The 22,763-nt window shown below is 44.2% G+C and overlaps 1 protein-coding gene across 1 annotated transcript in view; it reads left to right on the top strand.

Annotated features, from left to right (window-relative positions):
* Positions 1 to 22,763, top strand: part of RHBDD1 (rhomboid domain containing 1) — a 174,341-nt gene extending 151,578 nt beyond the window's left edge. Inside the window, exon 7 of the mRNA XM_036756349.1 lies at positions 17,117 to 22,763. Within this exon, the coding sequence (XP_036612244.1) occupies positions 17,117 to 17,211 (95 nt within the window). The 3' untranslated portion in view covers positions 17,212 to 22,763. The remainder of the gene's footprint in view (positions 1 to 17,116) is intronic.

Here is a 22,763-nt window from a genome sequence, read left to right as displayed (position 1 = left end):
GCCCAGGGTCACACAGCCAGTAAGTATCTGAGGCCAGATTCGAACTTAGGTCCTTTCTGATTCTAGGGCCAGAGCTCTATGCACTGAGCCACCTAGCCACCCCTCACCTCTTGCCCTATAAGAGCTTACGTGTTCCCAGGGTAGATAATGTTCCTGCATATCAACAGACGCATAAATACAAGAGAGGGAGAGAGAGAGAGAGAGCATTGTAAAATCAATAAATAAGCACATACTGAGTGCCTTCTGTGTGCCAGGCACTGTACAAGACACTGGGAATACAAATACAAAGAATGAAGGAGTTTACAGCCGAGCTCGCCAATGAGCACTTAAAAATTAAAAATAAATAAAAATAAATACAAGGTAGTGAGGAAGAGAGGGTGCTAGCAGTAGGAGGAATCTAGAAGGGATCCATCAGAAGATGGTGCTTGAGCTGGAATTCTGGTAGGTGGAATTGAGGAAGATTTCCATTCCAAGCAGGGAGATGGCTGGCAGAAAGGCTCCTATTATGTGTGAATGATAAGGAGAACACCAGGTTGGTTGGATTGAAGTATCTAGGAGGAGGAGTGATACCCAGTGAGGCTGGAAAGGTGGGTTGAAAGCCTGATGTAAAGGACTTAAGATGATGAGTTTCTATTTTGTCCCATAGGCAAGAAGGAAATGCCAAAGTTAGTTGACTTAAGGGAGTGGCACAGGCAGAACCGCACCTAAGGAAAGGCACTGGCAGTACACAGTGCCCTGAAGGAGGGAGATGGGCATTCTTGGAGATGGGCAATGAGCTGTTGAACTAAGGTCATGGCTGCGTGAATAGAGAGGAGCCAGATTCGAGTGAGGAATGGGGTAGGTGTGGGGGCCTAGAAATGGCAAGATGTGACAGCCGATGGGGTGAGGGAGAGTGAAGAATCAAACTTAACAGTGAGGTTGCAAACTTAGGAGACTGGAAGCGGATGGTGCTTTCAGCAGAAATAGTTATTTGGAAGAGGGGAACATTTTGGAGGAAATATCACTAAGTCAATACAATCTGAGGAGGATCTGGAGGGATCAGAGTAGAAAGTAGTGCTTAAGCCGAGCCTTGAAGGATGCCAGTAATTCTAAAAGAAGTGAGGAGGGAGTGCACCAGGCAAGGGGGAAAGACAACACAACAGCATGGAGATGCGTGATAAAGAGTCCTGGGGAAGGAATAGCAGTAAGGCCAGTTTCACTGGACCATAAAATGAGGGAAGGGGACTGATGTAAAATAAGGGGGGAAAAGTAGGCAGATAAATAAGTATAAAATATATTGTATTGATCCCAGCTTCTATGTCTTTCAGAATTGTTTCTCTTTTACCGTATTGTTGAATTGTTCTCCTGGTTCTGTTCACCTTCCCCCAATACGTGGAGAGTCTTCTTAGGTTTCCCTGAAACTATCCCTCCCCTTCATCATTTCTTACAGCACAATAGCATTCCATCAAATCCATATACCATAATTTGTTCAGCCATTCCGCAGTGGATGGGCACCCCTCAGTCTGCTAGTTTTTGGCCATTACAAAAAGAGCTGGTAAAAATATTTTTGTATCTATGGATCCTTTCCCTCTTTCATTGGTCTCTTTGTTGTATAGACCTAGTAGTGGTAGTGCTATATGGAAGGGTATGCACAGTTTAATGATCTTTTGGGGGGGGGGGGGGCGGGGCGCGGAAGCTTAGTTCCAAATTGCTTTCCAGAATGGCCAGATCAGTTCGCAGTGCCGCCGGTGCATTAATATCTATTTTCTCACAGCCCCTCCAGCTATTGTCATTTTTCTCTCCTTGGTCAATTTTGCAAATCTGATTGGTATAAGCTGGAATCCCAGAGTTGTGTGAATTTGCATTTCCCTCATTATTAGCGATTTGGAGCATTTTTCCGTATTACTGTGGATAGCTTGGATTTCATCTTCTGCAGACTCTCCTGTTTCCTTTATTTCTCTGAGCTTCAGTTTGTAAAATTGGGGAGGAGGGAATGGATTATTTAATCTCTAGGGTCCCTTTACCTCTGGCTTTCTGTGATTCTACCCTCTGCCTTATGATAGCACCTATCATACAGCACTTTAAAAGCCCAACCTTTAGTAATGCAGGATCCTTATTACCAAACCCCAGCATGTACCCACATCTTTCAGAGAAGCTGGGTGAGCAATGTCCTTATCCTCCCTTATTATCTAAATTGCCCACTCTCCAAGGTAAATAGGATTCTACTTAGTATGTCTCTAACTGTGAATTCAAAGAAAAATAAAATTTAGTGAGATGTTTCTTCTTCTAGGCAGATGACACTTTTTAGTGTTGTTAGGCAGTGTATGTTTCAGGATATGATCTCTAGCTGGGGGTTGAGCACCTTTCTCTAGACTTGATCCCTTAGAAGTGATCCATTGCCCGGTGTGGTGCTGTTCAAGTCCTAGATGCCGAAGTGCTTTCTCGAGCTGAACTGCCCAGTACTTAAACTCTGCCTCAGAGAGAGCAACTCTGATGGGCTGACCACGTTGTTTGAATGCCAAACACACGTTTGCCTAAAAGATTTTCTTACAGAGAACTCATACAAGGCAAGCCCTCACACGGAAGTCAGAAGAAGTGATACAAGGACACTCTCAAGGTCTCTCTAAAGAACTTTGGAATCGATTGCATGACATGGGAGACACTGGCAAAGGACAGCCAACGTGGCGTGCCCGCATCAAGGAAGGTGCCATGCCCCTGTGATCAAAGCAGAATTGCAGTAGCTCAAAAGAAATGTGAGATGTGCAGATTTAGAGATATCTCCCCTCCAGATGTTCATATGGACTACATGTGCCTGACCTGTGGTAGAACCTTCTGAGCCCATACGGATCACATTCAGACACAATGTACCTTGACCTCAACAGAGTGATGTCGTTTTGGTCCTCTTCAAGCATGAAGGACGACAACCGACCAGCAACTAGACTTGACAAGTTAATAAGCAGTGAAATGGGAGTCTTGCCTCCCTTGAAATGGGGAGGAATATCCCTGAGCATAGAGAAGCTCGGGCATGGAGTTAGGGAGTACTCAGCACACATTTGCCATCCCAATGCTTCCCCCTTCCTGTCTCACTCTTGTTCTCTTTCAGAGATACCTCCCGCCCTATTCTCATCCACCTCTTCTCCTCCTTACTTCTTCACTTCAAAAATACTTCCTTCCAGCCTTCTTTTTCACTTCTTCCATAATCTTGCCTCACCCCAGATTTTACCGCTATCTCACCACCAATAATAATAATCGTTATCATTACTATTATTGCTTATAATTATCTTATTACAGCTAGTATTCCTATGGCACTTTAAGGTTTACAAAGTACACTAACTCATTTAATCCTCAACAACCCCAGGAAGTAGTAATAATTAATAAATAACATTCCTATCATGCTTTAAGGTTTGCAAAGAGCTTTACAAACATTATTTTATCCTCACAACAACATTGGTACCTAGTTGCTGTTGTTATCCACATTTTACATTTGAGGAAACTGAGGCATGAGTGACTTGCCTAGAGTCACATAGCTAGTATGTGTCTAAGTCTCCCTGACTCCAGCTCCAGTGTTCTTTCCATGGTACCAGCCCTCAGTGACCATTACTCCTGGCCTCTTCCTCTGGAAGATAATTTTCTGTCTTTCATATAGCTGGTACTTATATAGAAATTCAGGTTTGGATTGAGATGAGAGATAGCCCCGCATGCCTAAGAAATGCTGAGAAGGGCCATTTTGACTAGACTAAGCAAAAAAAATTACTGGGGGGGCAGTTAGTTCCGTTGGAACAGTGTTATAGGTGGGTGGCCAAATGTAGTTACTGCCAGATTTCACAACTCTAAAGTAGGATTTGTTTATAATGAACTAACAATGTTATTGTAAAAAGCTTTTGGTTGAGACACCTTTACATGAGGGTATGCCTGTAATGTTCAACATTTGTCTGTTGAATACTTTGGGTGATTATGGAAGAATTATGATTTCATCTGTTTTTCTATAGTTTCAGGGGGTTTAATCTCCACTTCATGCCTGCTGGTATTCTTGGGTTGTTTGTTTGAAATTCAACATGATTTTCCTCCCACAGAAATGGCATTGTACCTGGTAGCTCAGTTCTTTGCACCAGCCCTCAAAAAACAGAAAAAGCCCACTAGACTCATAACATACCCAAAGTACTGTTACCATGTTGAACTTGACCACCACATGTGAAAATATTTCTGTGGAAAATATGTACATTGTTCAGTTTGGGATGGCAAGAATGGATTTACTCTCTCTTTCTCTCCCCCACCCCTCCTTCGAAACAGAAAGCAGGATTTTAGGACTGTAGATTCTTGGATCATGGATCTAGGACTAGAAGGGATATGAGAGGCCATCTAGTCCCAGCCTGTCTTTTTACAGACTTTTTCTTCCCTCACCTTGCTTCTGTCCCCAAGGCCTGGTGATAAAAGAATGGGAGAGGGATTCTTCCATCTTACCATCCTCCTGTCCCACTACATACCAGGCCATGGCTGCCACCTCTCCCCTCTACTCTTCCCTCCTCTTCTTCCTCCTCCTCCCCCCTCAAAGCTCTCATCCTTACAGCCTACACCACCAAAGGGTATGTTGAGGCTGCTTGCTGGGGGTGGTATGTGCAGGCTGGTATAAGCCAAGAGTCATTGAGACTCAAGGATAGAAGTGGTGCCTTACCAAGCACCAAATATATACTCAGGCATGTCCAAAAAGGATCACCTTGCTCCTGGGTTAGTGGCTGAGGTGTCCGTGCCTTCTACCCAAGTCTCAGAAATCTGTGCTAAGTCCCAAATCACTCCTCAGCAAACACAAGGACCTCTCAGATCTTCCATTCAGCCTCCGAGTTTACAGATTCCAGAAGCCCACACATGGTGGATGATATGGGAACTCCACTTATCTCTCATGAGAGAATAAAAGGTTAAGTCACTGATGACATTCCAGGAAGCTCACCCCACCCCCACCAGGTCCAACGTGCCCCGAGTTAGGCGGTAGGAGTACAGAAATAGAATCCCCCTGTGGTGAGCTCCATTCTCGTGTTCACTGACAGGCAGCCCACCCTCTAGGGGCATTTACAATCAGCTGGTGCCTGGGTCTGGCACAACAGCGCATGTTTAGCCTTCTTTTCTTCTGTTATTACTGTGCCGTATTATTCTCAGCTCATACCCTTAGCCAAGGCCTTACTGATTGGCTTACCCTCTGATACCCAGTGGTGACGCACTATAACTGCAGATTACAGATTTATACTGGAACAGTTTGTCTCTGTCAGGCTCCACCTGCATTCAGCTCTTAAGAAAGGCTTTGAACTGAGGTGTTTTTCCTTAGATTACAAGGACTTTAGGCATGTTTCCCTAGGTCAGGGATGTTTTGTGTAGTTATATGCAGATAGTAGTATCTCTACCTAGAGCTGGGAACAAGCCATTCTTGCTTTACTCTAGAGAACAAATTGTCTCAATAGAGGAGGTTGAGATGACCATTGTCCTGTTCCCTAACTGATCCCTCCAGTCCTACAACAGAATTGTAGAATTTCAGATTTGGAAGGGACCTCGGTGCCTCTCTAGTCCAACTCGGACCTGAAAAAAAAGCCATTATAACTTTCATTGGCCCTGCCTTGTTAGGATTCCTTCTGAGGCAATTCCTATTCTTCCTGACTTTTCTCACTGCCTGGCCCTGAGCAGGGTGGGAAAGCATTCTGGCACAGGAGGGGTGGGAGGGAAATGGAGAATCATCAGTAAGTTGAAGGTAGTGTGAGGTGGTACCTTATTCCCACCCTCTCTGAGTAGGTGCCTGTTTCTTAGGAACAAGAATGAAGAGAGTTCTCCAGAATGCTACTGGAAATGGAAGGATGTTTACCGTGAGGTATCTCCATCCAAGCGTAAGGACAAGATCATGGCAGAAGAAGTGGGGAGTTCCACTGGCACCTCCCAGTGTGAGGCTGAGAGGGGACTGCCCCTATCACTGGTCCATCCTGCCAACTACAGGAATGTTAACTAAAGAAGCGTCTGGTGCTTTGGAAAGAAGATTCATGATGGTCCAGGGTCATGGCTGCCTTTCCCAGACCAATATTGTTCTCCCTAGAAAGAAGACTTTAGTTCTTGTTCAGAGGATTCGAATAGGAAGTCTAGAAGCCTGGATTCTGGTCGTCTGACTCTCTCCATAAGTACTGGCTAGGTGACTTCCAGCAAGCTGATTAACCTCCCAGATCTCATTTCTTCCTGTAAAATAAGGCCAGTCAGGAAATTGCAGGTCCATAGGTAAGTCCTCCAAGCTGTTGAATACATTGCTTGGTCCCTCCACTCATTTCCACCATTCATACCATGGACCAGATGATCTTTCAAAGGCCTTAAAGCTCTAAAATCTCAGATTCTATACATTGTCCTACAGTAGGGTATTAATAATAAAGTAGGTGAGCTAAAATCACATCAGTAGGTCCACAGTTTCAGAAGCCATTGACAAGTCAACTTGCGTATCCATTGATAACAGGAAATGATTACCAAGTGGAAATTGGGTATTCTCTATTCTAGAAACCCAGTCAAAAGAGAATTAAAACAAAATACAGGTGTCCAGATACAGTTAACACTGCTTCTGGGAAACCTCCCCTAGAAAAGAAAGGCTAGAGCCTAGATGACAAGACCAGTGTTCAAGATTTTGTGGTTTTGTGAAGATATGATGGGACCATCCACCACCTGTCAGAGGAGGGACCTTGTTGAAGGCACTTGTAGACCTACTAGCTTTTGACAGGCCCCAGCCAGAAGGAACAGAGTCTTCCTGCAGATCCCTAGACACGGGGGAAGTAAGACAGCCAGAACCTGCTGAAGCACCGCCCTGCCAAAAATGCAACATCAAAGAGTGCTCTTTGGCAGCTCCTGAGCCTGGTCCCACCAGGGCAGAAGCAGCCGATTCACTTAAGGTTATCAGCCAAGTAATTAAGGGAAAAGAAAAAAAAGAGAAAAAAAACTTCCCCTGGCAGGAAATGTCAAGTTAATGCTGGAGGCATTGATAGATTTCCAGGATTCATCACACTAACAGCTATCCCCCAGAGCCCTACCTATGCAAATGAGCATAGGCTGAGGTCTAGAGGGGAACTGGTCTGTGTCTCTCAAAAAACCTCTTTGATGGACCCCACCATAGAAAAATTGATATGGAATTAAGAGCAAGAACACATACCCAGATCCTGACATCGGGAGAACTGGAAGAAAGATACAAGGAGATAAGATTCTTGGAGAAGAATTGGCGTAAAGAGGAGTTTTTGGAGAATGCGCAGAAACATTTTGTAAAGGCTATGGATTTTTTAATTGTTTTAAAAAATTAATAATAATAATAAATCATTTGCTAAATCAATAATCAACCAAGATTCAACAAAGGTGCTATGGGGGCAAGGGTGGGGTTAGTCGAGTCTTAGATTCCTAATTGGGATCTGGAATGGTGGAGAGCCTACAGATAACTCTAGGAAAAGCCTCCAGTACCAGGTAGGGTGCATAATAGCAAGTGTAAGTTCTAGGTCTAGTTCTGAATCCTGATTGGTTATTTGGCTTTGTCGTGTTTTGTTTGGGGGAGGAGCGCAGCAAGCTATGTATTTATGTATGTCAGTGAACTTTCTCTTTACCCTGCTGTAGAGGTAACCTGATGTGACAGAAACTGCTAGATGCTGGCAAATTGTCCCTGGGTATCAGACCAACTAGACAATAAACAACCTCATAGTACCCAGTGCAGCAGCTTCCGTAGGGCCCATCTGCTTCAAAATAACCCGAATTCTGCTTACTGTGCGGAATGCTTTGTTGACTGGAATTTGTCCTAGTTTCTTTCAGCAGTGTCCTCTGCGAGACTTTGCTTCCATCTGCTGGAAGATGGAAATAGTGAGAGGCCCTGGAATTCAGACTGTGTGTTGTTAGGCTCCTACTATGTGCAGGACATTTGGGGATAAAAAGAAAAGACAGAGACAGATGGAGAGAGAGGGGGGAAAGACAGTGAAAGAGCAAGAAGGAAAGAGAGTAGGAAGAAGAGAGGAGAGGAGAGAGAGAGCGAGAGAGCTTTGCCCTCAAGAAACTTACAGTTATTTTTGCAGATTAGGACTTGTACCAGGATGGTTGAGGGTGATCAGGGCAAAGAGAGTAATCTTGGGAAATCTGAGGAGGGGAGAGATGTGGATTTAGGGAAGGATTATAGATCTAACCAGAAGAGACCTCAGAGGTCACTGATACCTGAGGAGTCAACCACTCCCAAGTATGACTGAAACCAGATTAAGATATAATTGGGAAATATTTAATAAAATAAATAAAAATACAAGAAAATGTAGACAGTGTTACAATTTGAAAACTAAGGCAATATGCAGCCAGCAGGGATCCTTCTATATGGTTTGGTGTCTCCCATTTCTGTATGAGTTTGACAATGCTGACCTGAACTACCACCATGATTTTAGAGATGAGGAAATCAAAGCCCAGGAAAATTGCCTCTTGGATGTTGACGATCTCTAAGAAGGGAGGTTTTGACCTTTGCCTACTGAAGCAGTACTGAGAGCACTAAAGAGAATATGTGTGTATGTGTGGTGTATGTTCATGCGTGTGTGTGTGTGTGTGTGTGTGTGTGTGTGTGTGTGTGTGTGTGCAGGCAGATTACATGCTTCAGAGTGATGTGGAAGAGTCCTATAGGACTAGAGCTCCTACTGATACTGAGGTTTTTGTATTTGTAACAATAGAGTGAGACGTTTTGCATGCATCTCCTCATTCCATCCTCCCAACAGCCTTGGACTGTAGGTGCTATAGGTATCATTCCTCCCATTTTATAGATGGGGAAACAGGCTCGGAGAGATTAGGCACCTTGCCCAGCATCGCACAGCTACAAAGCATCCGAGACATGATTCGAAATCAGGTTTCCTCAAGACCGATTTTTTTTTTCTTTTTTCTAACGTAAAATTAGCTTTTGGCTTATGCTTCCTTTAATCTTCCAGTCCATGCCATTTATTCCTTCTGAGATCATCCCAAGCTTACTTTTTAATTGGGAGACATTTCCAGGCCAGAAGAACTCCCAAAGGGGAAAAGCAATCTTTTGAAGCTCCCCATGACCTCTTTGCAACTTACTGACACACCAGATGTGATGGGCTCAGCCAGGGCAACTTTGGACCGTTGACCAAAGACACTTTTTATAGGACAGGGGAACACTGGAACTTCCCCAAAGCATTGCTAATTGACACAGTTTCCTAGCTAGAGCACCACTAACCACACGCATCATCCTCAGCTGTCTGACAGGCTTCAGAAAGCTTTCCCCCAAATACACGTCATTCCCCTTTGCTAAAATTTGCACAGCAGTGGGTTTTTAGAAAGATAAAAGAAAGTTGATACATTCAAAGGGGAACTCCAGAACCCTACATTTACAAAACATATTCGTTTGCATCCAGAAATATGGGATTATTTTTTCCTGCTGAAAATTTACCTGTCTCCATACACGAATAAAGTGTTCAGGCCTTGGCCTGCTTTTAGCAGTGGGGGCTGGTTGCCCACTTCTCTCCCCAAGTAGATGTTAATCAAAAATATTCACTTTAATCTTAATAGCACTGAATATTGCTGGAGCTCTCAAAATACATGAGAAGAGTTAGGGAGTCATAGGCTGTCACACAGTACTGGGAAAAACCTTAAAGGGTCTTGGGTATAATAACCCCCTCATTTTACAGATTAATAAACAGAGGCCCAGAGAGGACAAGTTATCTAAGTGATAGATAGTACTTACCTCCTAGGATTGTCTGAGCCTCAAATGAGATCGCATTCGTAGAGTGCTAGCTATGTAAATTCTATCAGTGAAGCAGTCGTTGGCTTAGCTGCTGTTTAGTTCAGAAAGGGGGAAAAGGCTCCAGAATGATTGACCTAGTAACCTTAATCATCAAATTGGTCTTGATTGTTCTTGATTAATCATACGCTTTAAGAGAGCCCACAGAAGTAATTGGCTTAAAAGCCAGTGGTCATGGGTGCACCAAGCCTTGGTCTGTGTGCGGGCTCTCTGATTTCTTCTTTTCAACCTTTGCCCCCAAATCAAGACACAGCAGCGTGGTGATTTTATAAATTTAGGAGGTAAAGTTGAATGGGTTCTCTCATTTTCTTTCAGGAGTTCTTAACCTGGATTCTGTGAGTTTTGTTGTTGCTATTATCATAACAACAGTATTTCAATATATGTGTTTCCTTTGCGATCCTATATATTTTATTTTATTCATTTAAAAACATTATTCTGAGAAGAAGGTCCATAGGCTACGTCAGATACTGCCTCCAAAGGTTAGAATAAATTGCAAAAATAAAAATGAAAACTAAAACTAAAAAAATAAGTTGTACTTTGCAAAACTTAAGAGCTCTTTAAATGCTGGCCGTAATCATCATCATCATCATCATTATTATATTGCTATTTTAAAGCAAACACTACAGAAAGATTAAGAATCCCTGAATTTTAAATGGTTCTTCCTTTGTACATTGTAATGAAGTGTTGGTACACGTAATGATTATGGGTTTCCTTTGAGTGAGATGAGGTGACTAACTACATAAAATCATACTTCCTAAGCTATTCAAGGAATGAATACCTTCTTACTGTTATTAAAAATTTCCTTTTCTTTCTCAGAAAAGTCAGCTTCATGGTTGGTCCCAAGTTCTTAGGTTGAATTTTTTTTTTATTTTTGTCAGTGAATTAAAAGATTTGACACTCCTCCCTTCAGGGAGTGGTTTTTTTTTAGATGTTTTTTTTTCCTTTGCAATCCATGGAATTCGATCAAAGTAACAACCTTGAAAGAGAAAGAGAATTTGAATCATCCACTGCCCTTACTCGACAATAGCAAACCCAAAGGATGGCGGTGATTTATTCGGATGCTTATCTGGCAAAAAAAAAAAAATGACATTTAAGCCACCTCATTTGAGGGGAAGGTGTAATGCCCTCTGATCTCATTTTAGTAGGATTTCACTGTTCGGTGCAGAGCTATTGTCAGGTCATCAATGAGGGCTGTGACTCCCAGCCAATCAAAAGCCTTTGCAGCGCTGATAGGGGCAGTGAGCGAAATTGAAACTTGTCAGCTTCTAAATTTGCTCGCTCTTTTTAGCAATTCTTATCAGGATGGAATTGTGGCTGCCCTTTGGAAGGAGAATAGGAAGGTCGGCCATTGCATTATGCATCAGGTTGGAGATCTGAAGCATCTTTGATAAAGTGCTAGGAGCAGATGGAATGAGTCAGTAGATCTTAATATCCAACTTCTGGTGAGATCATGGAGCTAAATCATTTTAATCTGGACTCGTGTCCTGAGGTCCTTCAAAGCAGACTCCATTCTTCTCCAAGTCAGGCTGGATTCGTTCCTGACCCTGCATTTTATAGCTGCCTATTATGGAGCCTTATGATATTAGTGCTTCACCCTCCACAAACCTGTAAAACAGTCTTGGAGAATGTGTCAGGCCTTTGTTGGATGCTCTTGTGTGGTGTAAGGTGTAGGGTGCAGGATGAAAAGCTGGAAGAAGAATCTGACAGTCTAGGCCCAGAATCCCACCTCTGCCCCTTTACTACCTAGATGACTTCAGGCAAGCTGCTTAACCCCTTGGGCTCCAGGCCCAATGCTCTATCCACTGTACCACCTGTCTGCCTAGAATTGAGAAGATCTGAGTTCTAATGTGGCCTCAGATACTTACTAGCTATGTGACCCTGGGTAAGTCACTTAACCCTGTTTGCCTCAGTTTCCTCATCTGTAAAATTAGCTGGCGAAGGAAATGGCAAACCACTGCAGTATCTTTGCCAAGAAAACCCCAAATGAGGTCACCAAGAGTTGGGCACGGCTGAACAACAACTTTCTGATTCCAGGCCTATCTACTATGCCATCTAGATGCCCTCTCGAAAATGTGAGAAGTAGCTATTGTTAAGTCTAATCATCTTGTTTTACAGGGGAGGAAATCGAGGTCTACAGAGAGGGGAGTGCCTTACCCAATGTTGCACAGGGGGAGAGATGTCTCTTTTCCACATGCACAGTTTTGTAGTGCTTATATTTTCGAGCAAGGATACTTTGGGTTCTTGCTAAATGCCTTGATTGGATGTATTTTAATGAAAACAATCAATCTTTAAAAAAAAGAACATAGCTGAAAATCTTTGGATCGGTGGTAGGCTCCATATTTTTAGCCTGCTTTGAATGGAATCCCAGTCACCCTTCTACAGATGCCATCCACCCTAGAGCAGTCATTATGTCAAATAGAGCAAACTTGATGTCCCAAGTTCTTGCTGGTACCTAGTAAGGTTAGAGGTGGGAAAAGGAGGTTCTGTCAGCCAAATGTTTGATGGACAGTCCCTGTATCAAGTCAGTGATAGGTAGGTTGTTTGTCCTTGGACAAAATACTTGTTGATGCTAATGGTGACACCATCTGTTCAAGCTAAAGCCACCTTTGTTGGTCTTTCTCAATTAAAATGGTTCTCACATTAAAACATTGACCAGAGAGTTTAAAAAGGTCTGGTTCTAGAACCCTGTGAGAAGGTGTCTGAATCCTACATGCCCAAGTTCCTTTTCTCCGCATCAATATCTAAAGAAATCCCATGTGTCACAGAGGAAGAAGGCTGGATCCTGGGGTGTTGGTGAAGGAGCCAAATAAGTGGGGGATAAAAAGGAGCCAGAGGGCCAGGCTGGCTCCCAGCAGCCACTTGGGAAACAGTGTTGATGGACTAAGTGACAAAGCAGGCACCCGAGAAACAAGGTGTTGACGGACTGACTGACATCAAATTTGCTGTTCCCAGGGAAGCAGCAGAGGTCAAAATTCAGCTGAAAATATTCAAAGCAAAAGAAGGAAAGCAGAAAGCCCAGCCCAGTGCCTGGGTATGAAGTAATCCAGACTCCACACGTCATGTGAAGAACTCCAGAGTGTTGGGTCAGAGCATTCAAGAGTAGGTTTCCTAGGAACCCAGGAGAACCCTGAGGTCAAGGTCTAAGGGGTTTAATTAACCACCCCCAGCAGAGGAAATAATCATATGGAGAACAAACCACCACATGTGATGAGATAAAGTATTACCCTGAAGTAATGTGACTGAATCAGACTAAAGAGACAGTTAACAGCGGGTGGAGATTGGAATCTCAGAAATAGAATGCCTGTGCGTCTTATTGTATTGTGTCTATTTAATCCTCTCATTGATCAAGCCCTTCCTTACTTGTTTTTCTCTCATTTGTTCATTCTAGGCAGTGTAACCATTGTTAGCCTCATTTGACAACTAAGGGGATTGGGGCTGAAGAATAACCTCAGAGTGACTCGTTCATGGTCACAAGGCTTTTGGAAGGCAGGGCTGACACTAGAACCCAGGTCTTTCTTAAACATAGGATCATAGATTTAGAGCAGCAAAGGACTTGAGCGGTCAACTAGCTGGGTGGTGCAGCAGATGGAATGCTGAGCTTGGAGTTGGGAAATCCTGTGTTCAAATCCTGCCTTAGACATTTACTACTCATGTGATCCTGGGCAAGATCCTTAAGGGCTCATACTGTGTAAGATGTGGTAAATCACATGGGAAAAGAAGTTTTCTTTCCTTTCTTGCTTTCTTCCTTCCTTTCTTCTTTTCTTCCTTCCTTCTTCTTTCTTCTCTTCTTCCCTCCTCTCCCTCCCCCTTCTCTCCTCTCTCCCTCCATCCCTTCCTTCAGGCACTAAAGATAAAAGGGAGCATGACAAGATGGATAGTGTTCTGGCCTTGGAATCAAGATAGCCTGAGTTTAAGTGCTGCCTGACATATACTAACTGTGTGACCAAGAACAAGCTATGTATCCTCTCATGGGCTCTCTTCAAAGGCCACTCTTTAAGATTATAAGACTCAGGTAGGAGAGGGAGTTACCATTCCAAGAGTTCCCACGCCAACGAAATCACAGGTCTAAGTCAAAATAAGGAAAAAAAAAAGATGGCCAGTCTATTTTATATCTTCCTTTCTTGTCAGTTGAAAAAGAACATCCCCCTCTCTGCTTGTTGTACATAGGATGGATGGGTCTGCTCTTTTGACTTGCCACACGGCTCACTTATGTACTTCTGTGTGTTGGTGGAGCCTTTCTTCCGTCTGCCCAGCTTCCAGTCCCCTTCTGTACCAGGCATGTCAGTCCCAGCCATAGTCTTCTTCAGCCTTCCCCATGACTCCTTCCAAGCCCTGGAGCTTAAAGGTAACTCCACGATCTGCCCTTTTGTCCTTCCCATTTCAGGGAAATATGTATTTCTACGCCCTTCCTTTTCAGAGCTAGCTGAAGAAAAGGCCAGAGTACGATGCGGGCCCCTCTGGGACCTCGCAGTCGACTTGAGCCTGCGTGAGCTCATTCCCTGTGACGCTCCAGAGTGAGGTTGCCACGTTGAACTTGCTTCTGAATCTGCTCACAGCCAGTTGCGAGTTCCATGGACATCTGGAATGGGTTGCCGCATGTTGAACCACAGTCACCAGTGCAATAGAAAATATTTAGTTGTTATTATTAAAAGCAACTGTTAGAACAGTTAGCAGAAGGAGAATCTGGACATCATCATACGAATGAGTTCTTAAATGGAATAACTTAGGTTGCTGACCATACCATTCACAGGTGTATCTGGAATTCCGAACCTCTGATGAGCATCCCCTTCAGAGGAGGGGCTGCTATATGAAGTAGAGGTTACTTGAGTCTAAGCCCCTTGGGGTAGGACTTTTCATCTTTGTACCCTTCCCCACACCTCTGGCAGTGTGCTCTGTACATAGAAAGTTATAGCAGAACCTCCTGGAATACTTCCGATCTTATTCCTTCACTAGATCTATGCATCCAAGATCCACGCCCTCTTGTTCCATGCAGTGTTCGTCCAGGTCTTTCTTTGGATCGTAGATCTAGGTTTGGAAGGGACCTTCGAAGTTCAGTCCAGGCTTAAGAACTCTGCTTAATTTAGTGACCAACCATCATTTCAGAGGACTGATGATCATGTGTGCCACTTAGTTCCTGGCAGAGATGGTCAACTCAGGGCATGGAATGAAATCTATTTCTCAGACCTGGCCAAAATTGTTTTTAAAAAAGTTGTCTAGTCTCACCTCCTCATTTTACAGGTGAGGAAAGCTGTGAAGGTGAGGGGACCTAGAAAGGTTAATTGATTTGACCAAGGTCATAGAGATAGTAAATTGCATAGCCAGCATTTGAACTCAGGTCTAGGTCTCTGTAGAGAAGATCCAAGATCCATCCAACCAGCCATAGGCCTCCCTCTAAATTTTGTTTTTTGTATATCGTGTGTGCCAATGTAATTCGGTTCCACTCAGGAAATATTTATTAAGCTCCTCTTGTCTGCAAGATACTATGTTTAGGACACAAGGAACTAAACCTCCAAAAGGCCGGACTACTTTGTGTCCTCAAGGCAGTGATTTTCACGGGGGGTGGGGGGGGGAGATCGGGGAGGATGCCAGATGTATTCACAGATAAGTAAATCTGAAGTAATTTAAGGAACAAGAGAGAATTCACAATGGTGGAGAGGAGAGAAGGCTTCATGGGTGATGTGATGTTTGATCTGTACCTTGAAGACGACGAGGAGGGAATCATTCCCATCATGAGTAACAGCCTTTTGTAAATGTGCCAAAGTGCAAGGTGGAATGTCAGGTTCAGGGAACTTGAATAATGGAAAAATCTGGGTGAGTCATAGGATTGTAGTGCTCTCTATAGAAATAAGGAAGTTAGGGCTTTGGTGGGGGAAGGTGTGGACCCCCTCCCCGACCCCTGATCTCCTCTCTCCCACCCCCTTCTCCTCCCTCCACTCCGTTTCCCCCCCCACCCCATTGAAGGCTGTGGCCACTCCCAGGTACCAATTTAACTGGATGGCCTATAAAACCTCTTCCAACTGAGATTCTGGGATTACAGAAGGCCTTGAATGCCAGGCTGAGGAGCTCAGACATTACTCTCTAGGGAGTGGAAAGTTGCTTGGCTCGCTGCTCCATTTACTTAGACCCTGTTTTGTGATTCTAGCAGCATCCCCTCCCTCCCCCCTACCGTATGACTCACCCCCAAAGAAGATGGAAGTCATTTGATTAGATTAGACGGTTAACTCCTTAAAGGAAGGGGGCCATCTGTACCCCTCTCCCCATGCCTGGTCCACCCTCAGCAACAGACAACGAGCACTTAGTGGGGTTGCCATGGGGAGGTCTGCAGTGTTGAACCACCCTGGATCAGCAAATACTCTATTGTTACCTGTTTGCCAAAGCAGGGGAGTCTTCTCGGTACTGTTTTAGTAATGAGAAAGGCCACAGGATCTCTTGCAAACATTCTGGCTGCATTTCTCATTTGCCAGCCTGAATGTACTGATCAATACACAAGCGCAGCATCCCAGCATATGGGCGAGGGTCCCCTGTGGGTACTTGTGCGAGATTCAAGCAGGTGGAGTCCAAGCCGGCAGGGGAGGTTGGGAAAGCTGGAGGCCAACAGGGGAAAGGAGGGCTCTGAGGAGGGGGAGGGGAAGGAGGAAGAAGAAGAGGGGGAGGGGGAGGAGACACCGAAGGGCATATGATATGGGGAAAGCCATGTATTTCTTCTGCCCACTGGAAGCTCTGAGACCTGATTCTTAACATCAGTGCATCAACAGCTCAAAATAAATACCCTCGTGCCAGGAGTATTGTAATTTTCTGGCACTTGCAGATATCTTTTAAAAAATATTTTTTAAATTCCATTTTAAGTCCCTCCCTTCACCTTCCTTACCACCACCCCCCAAAGACCCTTGTTGTGAAGTATTTGACTACTTTGCCTGCCTACCTCTGGTGGGCAGGAGCCTTGCATAGGCAACGTTTGGCAAGTCACATCCTAGGACATCTGACTGTTCCACCTTGGCTGACCAGCCTGAAGCGGCTTAGCAGTGCAATGGCTAGAGCCCTGGGATTGGAGGCAGGAAGGGCTGAATTCAAATCCTTCATCAGACGCTGACTAGCGGTGTGACCCTGGCAAGTCAGCCAACCTCTGTGGGTCTCAGTTTCCTCATCTGTAAAATGAGAGGTTTGACCTTAATGGTCTCCAGGGTCATCCAGCCTCCAAGGCAGATATAGCTTCAGTTGGTTGTTGTCGTTGTTAAAATAAAAATGGCACCGAAGTAAAATACTAGCGGGTTTCAGCGCCCAGGCACGGACACTGAATGGTAAGGACACAGGGACTGCCTCGGGGTCCTCCGATTCTCACTCTGCTTTTCTTTTTTTAAATTACAGTTGGTGTTAACAATGGCCCCTCACCCTATGGATTCAGAATTCCTCCAGAAGATGAAATGAGAAGGCAAAGACTCAACAGATTTGACCGGCACTGAAATTACCCAGCATCTTGTGAATCATCAGTCCAGTTTCCCAAGTGTCAACCACCAGATTCATTCCAGAAGCCTCTGGTTTGCTCTGAAGAAAACCAAAGCACTCTCCTTGAAGCACTCCCCCAACTTGAGTGACTCATTCAATGGTCCTTGCAATCTCAGAGTCACATGCCCAATTTGCTCTCTTCAACTCCACGAGAAGCTAAATACCACTGGCAGCTTTGTGAAAAGGGCTCCTTCTTGATCACATAGATATCAGCAGCATCCTGGGAAAAGAGCACTGCCTCTCCTGTTGGATGCCCCCACTGCCAATGTGGAAGGCTCATAGAGTCTGTGACTTTCCATGCTGAATTTCGAAGATCATCCCCTCATTCTGGACGGTGGATCTGATCTTAGAGGTAGCCAGAGGTTTGGTTCCATCCTCATCTTCCTGGCAGGCCACCTTAAGAGACCGAATGAAGCCACCTTGACTTGACCTACAGACCTCCCATTCTCTGCAGGCGTCTTTGGATGGGTGTGGTGTTCACATTTTAGTTCCTTCCTTTGTGTGTGTTGCTGTTATTCAAACAACACATTTCACTGAAAAGATCTCAGGAAGAACTTGAGGACAGAGTTACACATATTAACCATTATGAGAGACCATCATTTTGTACCTATCAGCTCTGCCTCAAGTATAAATGTGTGTAAGTTTTCTGAACGCCCTCAGGGAACCGAGAGTTGAAAAGTCGTTTTTAGAGCAAGGGTTATCTTGTAAAATTAAAAGACTCCTGATTCGGTCACCGTAACAAGCTCCACATTCAGTTGTCTTGACCTGACACCCCCAGCAGGTATCCGTCAATTAGTGTCATCACCATTTTTAAGCTGCCCACGTGCTAATGCTCTCCACCACCTCAAAGACAAAGCCAGAGTAACCTTGATGTGTTCTTAGAGTTAGTCTTAGTAAAAGTTGGAAGCAGGTGTCTCCAAAGAGAATTTTCCCAATTTGGTTTTAATCACGGGTTCTCAAATGCTACACTAGACACACTGAAGAAATATCTGCCCAGGAGTGTGATGTATGTGTCCCAGGAGCACCTGGCTGTGATGGTAAGGGGGAGGGAGGCATGGTGGATGGCCAGTAGGGCTCAGAGACAGGAAGACCGGGGATCGAATCCTTCCAGTCATTCTCTTACATTTCAGTAGGATGAATGCTCCTGCTGTGGGACGGAAGCTCTTGAAGAGCAAAGACTGTCTTGTGTCTTTTTTACTTTTCATCTGCAGTGCCCAGCACCTAGTGGGTTTTTAACAAGCATTTCTTAAATGAATGAATGATACCGAGTAGACGTATGAATGTGGACAACTCACTGAACCTCTCTAAGCTCGTCTCCTTTTCTATAAAATGGCAGCACCTTTAGTATCTACCTCACAGGACTGTTGTGGGGTTAAAATGATGCTTGTAAAGCCCTTTGTAAGCCTTAATCCGCTATTTAGATTTCTATTATTGTTTTAATCTCTGACAGATCAATAGAGGATCAGCTGAGCTTCTTTATCATATGTACATGTACATGCATGTATATATACACACACATATACATATACATATACATATATATATATATACATATATAACTTGAGTAGAATTTGCCCACAATATTACCGATGTTGTGCCTTAGCTTCATATGTTTTCAGCTGAGAAAAGGAGTGTGATCACTGTGCTGCAGAATCGGGGGGTGAGCGATGGCTTCTTTCTTTGCATTGAAAATACCTGTTGCTCAACACAACAATATTACTGATGGACAAAGACACAAGACCTGAATTTTTGATACTAAGAAATGTAGCATTGGAGGGGAATTCCTCACTGGGGAAGCAGAGACTAGCCAATCACCGAGATCACCTCCTCTCCCCAAACGAAAACAAGCAGAAGACAGTATCAACCCCCATCATGTGCTTTGTTTTGACCCTCTCAAGGAAGCCGTCTTCTAAAAAATAATCACAGTTATTTTGTTAAGCCAGAAGGCCTTTCTAGTGCTGAGGCATATGATTTTTTTATATTCTTTCATTTCCCTCTGAACTCTGGGTTAGCAGTATGATGCAGGCACCATAGGAGATTACCTGGATGACCTTTCCCAACATGGCAGCCCCACAGACTTGGTCTGTTATTCAGAGGTGGGACTCGAGTTCTCAAGCGGTCAGATTCCCACCCTGTTGTTTAGTGGTTCCATTTTGACTCAGGGTCCCTCTAATCCCACCAGCCTTTACTTCTCTTCTCCTTGGGATTTTAGAACTAGTTTTGCAATGGTATTATTTGCGCTTAATGACTGAGCATCTCACATGCAACCAACGCCAAAGGGATGTTGTGCACCTTTTTTATTCTTTTTTTTCTTTTTCAACAGTGGCTCCTCTTTTTGAATGCAGGATAGTGCTGGCACCGGGCTCAGTAGTCAGTGACCAAAAGTGGGTGTTCTGGTTTTGGTCCATGGCATTTCTTGTGTCTGTTTCCAGCATCCACCAAAACAAGTGCCTTGAGGGTTAATCCATGACCCCAGCAAAGGGAAAGGCAAAGAGGTTATCATAGGCTTGGCCTTTCTGCTCCTCCTGTTGGTTTCCTCGGAGAGCTTTTTGAATATTTTAAGAAAGGGTACTGTCGATTTAGGCCCTGAATATGCTGCCTCTGCAATGGCCTTTGCGCCTCTCCTTTCCTTTCTGGGACATCACTCAGGTCAAGCCCTCATAACTCACACCTGCACTATCGAAGTCATCTTTTGGTCAGTCACTCGAAGACCCATCCTCCTTTCCCCCACTGTCCTCCTTCATCCTAAAACACTGCCCACAAAACCTTAACAGCTTCCCATTATTTGGGAAGATAGGCCAGGGCCAGATTGGATTTGGCTGAGGAGTCTGGACTTTCTCCTAGAGAATATATGTGTGTGTGCATGTGTATATGTTTATTTATATATACATATATATTTATATGTACACATACACACACACACCCCTTCCCATCTTCTTCACTCTCCCTTGAATGGGACATGGGCACACTCCACTCCTCCGCCCCCTCCTTCATACCTCCCAGCTTTCTTTTTGTACTGTTCGTTCCAATTAGACCATCCTCTCCTTTCCTTTGTGTGTATTGATATCATAATTGTTCTTTGAAGTCCGACTCAGTCTCACCTCTCACATTAAGCTTTCCCTGACCCCACCTCCCACCCACAACACACTTTCCCTTCCCTAATCCGACATCAACCTTTTTTTAAAAAGCCTATATTACTCACTTGACCCTTGTCATACATAGCCTTACAGTATTGGTTTCTGATGTTGCTCTGCCTTGTCTCCCTATCTAGACTATAAGCTTCTTGAGGGCAGTGACTGTCTTAGACTTCCTTTTGTCCTCCGGTGTGTGACCAGTCATTAAATGTCCATGAAAAGAAATGAAAGTACTCAGTCTTACGGTCACCAGAAAGATGAATAAAAACACTCAAACCCAGTTTCTTCCTGGTATATGTTCCCTTCTCTTTTCTTCCCGCTCCATGTGGGGAAGGGGCAAAAGGAGGATGCGAGGCTCATAGGCACGCACACCCCATCAGGACACACATTCCAATCTGACATTACGATTCATCTTGGCTTCAGCTTCAGTGTGTGAATAATTCACACATCACATTTGCAGCAACATGTGGAGAGAATCCTTTGCCCATGGGGAAAGGAAGTATCAGAGCTATTCCTAAATCTTCAGAAGATGCCGCGCTTGCCGGTCGATGGTACGAGAGCACCTCGGATGTGATAAGTCAGTCCAGGTGGCATCACCTTTCTTCACGGGCATCTGATCACACAACACTGCAAACTCAGCAATTCCATTCAACACAATGAGGGATCCTTGAAGGAGCACTCAGATCTGGTAGCATCTCCTTGTTTCTAGGCATTTAGTCTGCAGGCAGCGTTTTCCTACTGAAGCAGCATTTGATGACAACATGGTGAGGTATTATGGGGTAGGGGAGCAGTGACATAAGACCCAACAGCCCAGTCAAGTTGCCACATTGCTCAGGGAGACAATTTCCTGCTTGGTTTCATTAGGAAACTCTGTATGTGTGTGTGTACGCATGCACCTGCATGGATATATCTTAAGAAAGAGTGCTGGTTTAGTTTAGACTGTTCATCTTCATGGTTTTTCCCCCTTATGAGAACAGAGGATCAGCCATAGAGTTGGTAGTTCCCAGAGCTCTGAAGACATTGGGAGGAGTCAGAGGTCATGGAAGCAGTCCTGCTCTCCATGCACGAAGCATCTGGATAGTCTATCAACAATACTCACAAAGGGGTGCTAGCATAGGGCAAATTGAAATGTTTGCCTGCTGTTAGAAGTTTTGACAGGAAGGTACATAGACACTTGCCCCACTGGATGAGAAGGGGTCAATAGATTGTATTCTGTGCCGTTCATTGAGGGGAGCAGCCACAACAGTGAGATCATGGATATGTATAGAAGATGTAAAAGTCTCCACATTCCCCACCCCCAGGTCTCCCCATCTCACCTTCTAAAATGTTCATCTCCCAAAGGTGAGGAGCTGAGGACAAAGTACACAGGCTGGCCGATGGGAATATTTATAATAACTCCACATTCATCATGGGTGGGGGCTTTTTCTTGCCTTTATAAGAGCCACCTAACAAGTTTCTCAGACCTAAGATTATCAGAGATAGACTGATAAAATACAACATATGCTTATAACACAATGTTCATTCATCAAGTACTTACTGTGTGCCTAGTACCATGGCGGGTACTAGGAGACTACCAAGTTTTGGTAAGATATAATCCCTGTCCTCATGGAGCACAAGGACTAGAAGAAATCTGAGACATTCACATGGGTAGAGAGAGAGAGATGGGCATAGGGACTGGACTCAGAATTTCATTGGCATAGGGAACTCCTTGGAGAAGGAGACCCTCCACCAATCAGAGTAGTACCTTCCCAAAAATGTATATGGTCTAACTTGCCTAGAGCACTGAGAGGTCTTGCACAGAGCCACATAATTAACATGTGTCCAAGGCTGGACTTCAACCCACCTCTTTCTGGCTTTGAGACCATCTCTCTCCACCACACCATGCTGTCCCTTATATGGATAGCTTTAAGTTACCCAATAAACTCATTAATAATAGTTTTTTAAAACTAACATCCTGTACAGCTTCTCACAGATTGGTACCATGTTCTGAGAGTATGGCAGCCTGTCAGTGTGACATTTTGGCACTCACCCCCTCCGCCCTTTGGCTGCTTTTCCCTAGTCGGGTGCACACTATGATGTCGGGATAATACCTGCTCTGTACTCTGCCCTGGCCTCGCCTCTGGGTGGCATTTCACATTTATGCCATTAGCTCTCCGTGCTTTCCAAAGTTCTTCCACCTAATCTCATTTTCACCTGCTTGAATTGGATCAACCTTCTCTGAGGTCCATTTGGCAGTTTCATTTTGTACACGCCCATGCCTTGCACATTTAATTGGGGAGTGCACCCAGGAAACATTCATATAATTTTTTGAAAGGATTCATATTATCTTTAAAATTTATTGAATGCACATCACAAAGGGCATTCTCTTTATTGCT

This window comes from Trichosurus vulpecula, chromosome 4 (assembly GCF_011100635.1).
Source record: "Trichosurus vulpecula isolate mTriVul1 chromosome 4, mTriVul1.pri, whole genome shotgun sequence".
NCBI lineage: Eukaryota > Metazoa > Chordata > Mammalia > Diprotodontia > Phalangeridae > Trichosurus > Trichosurus vulpecula.
This window is presented reverse-complemented; position numbering and strand designations above follow the sequence as displayed.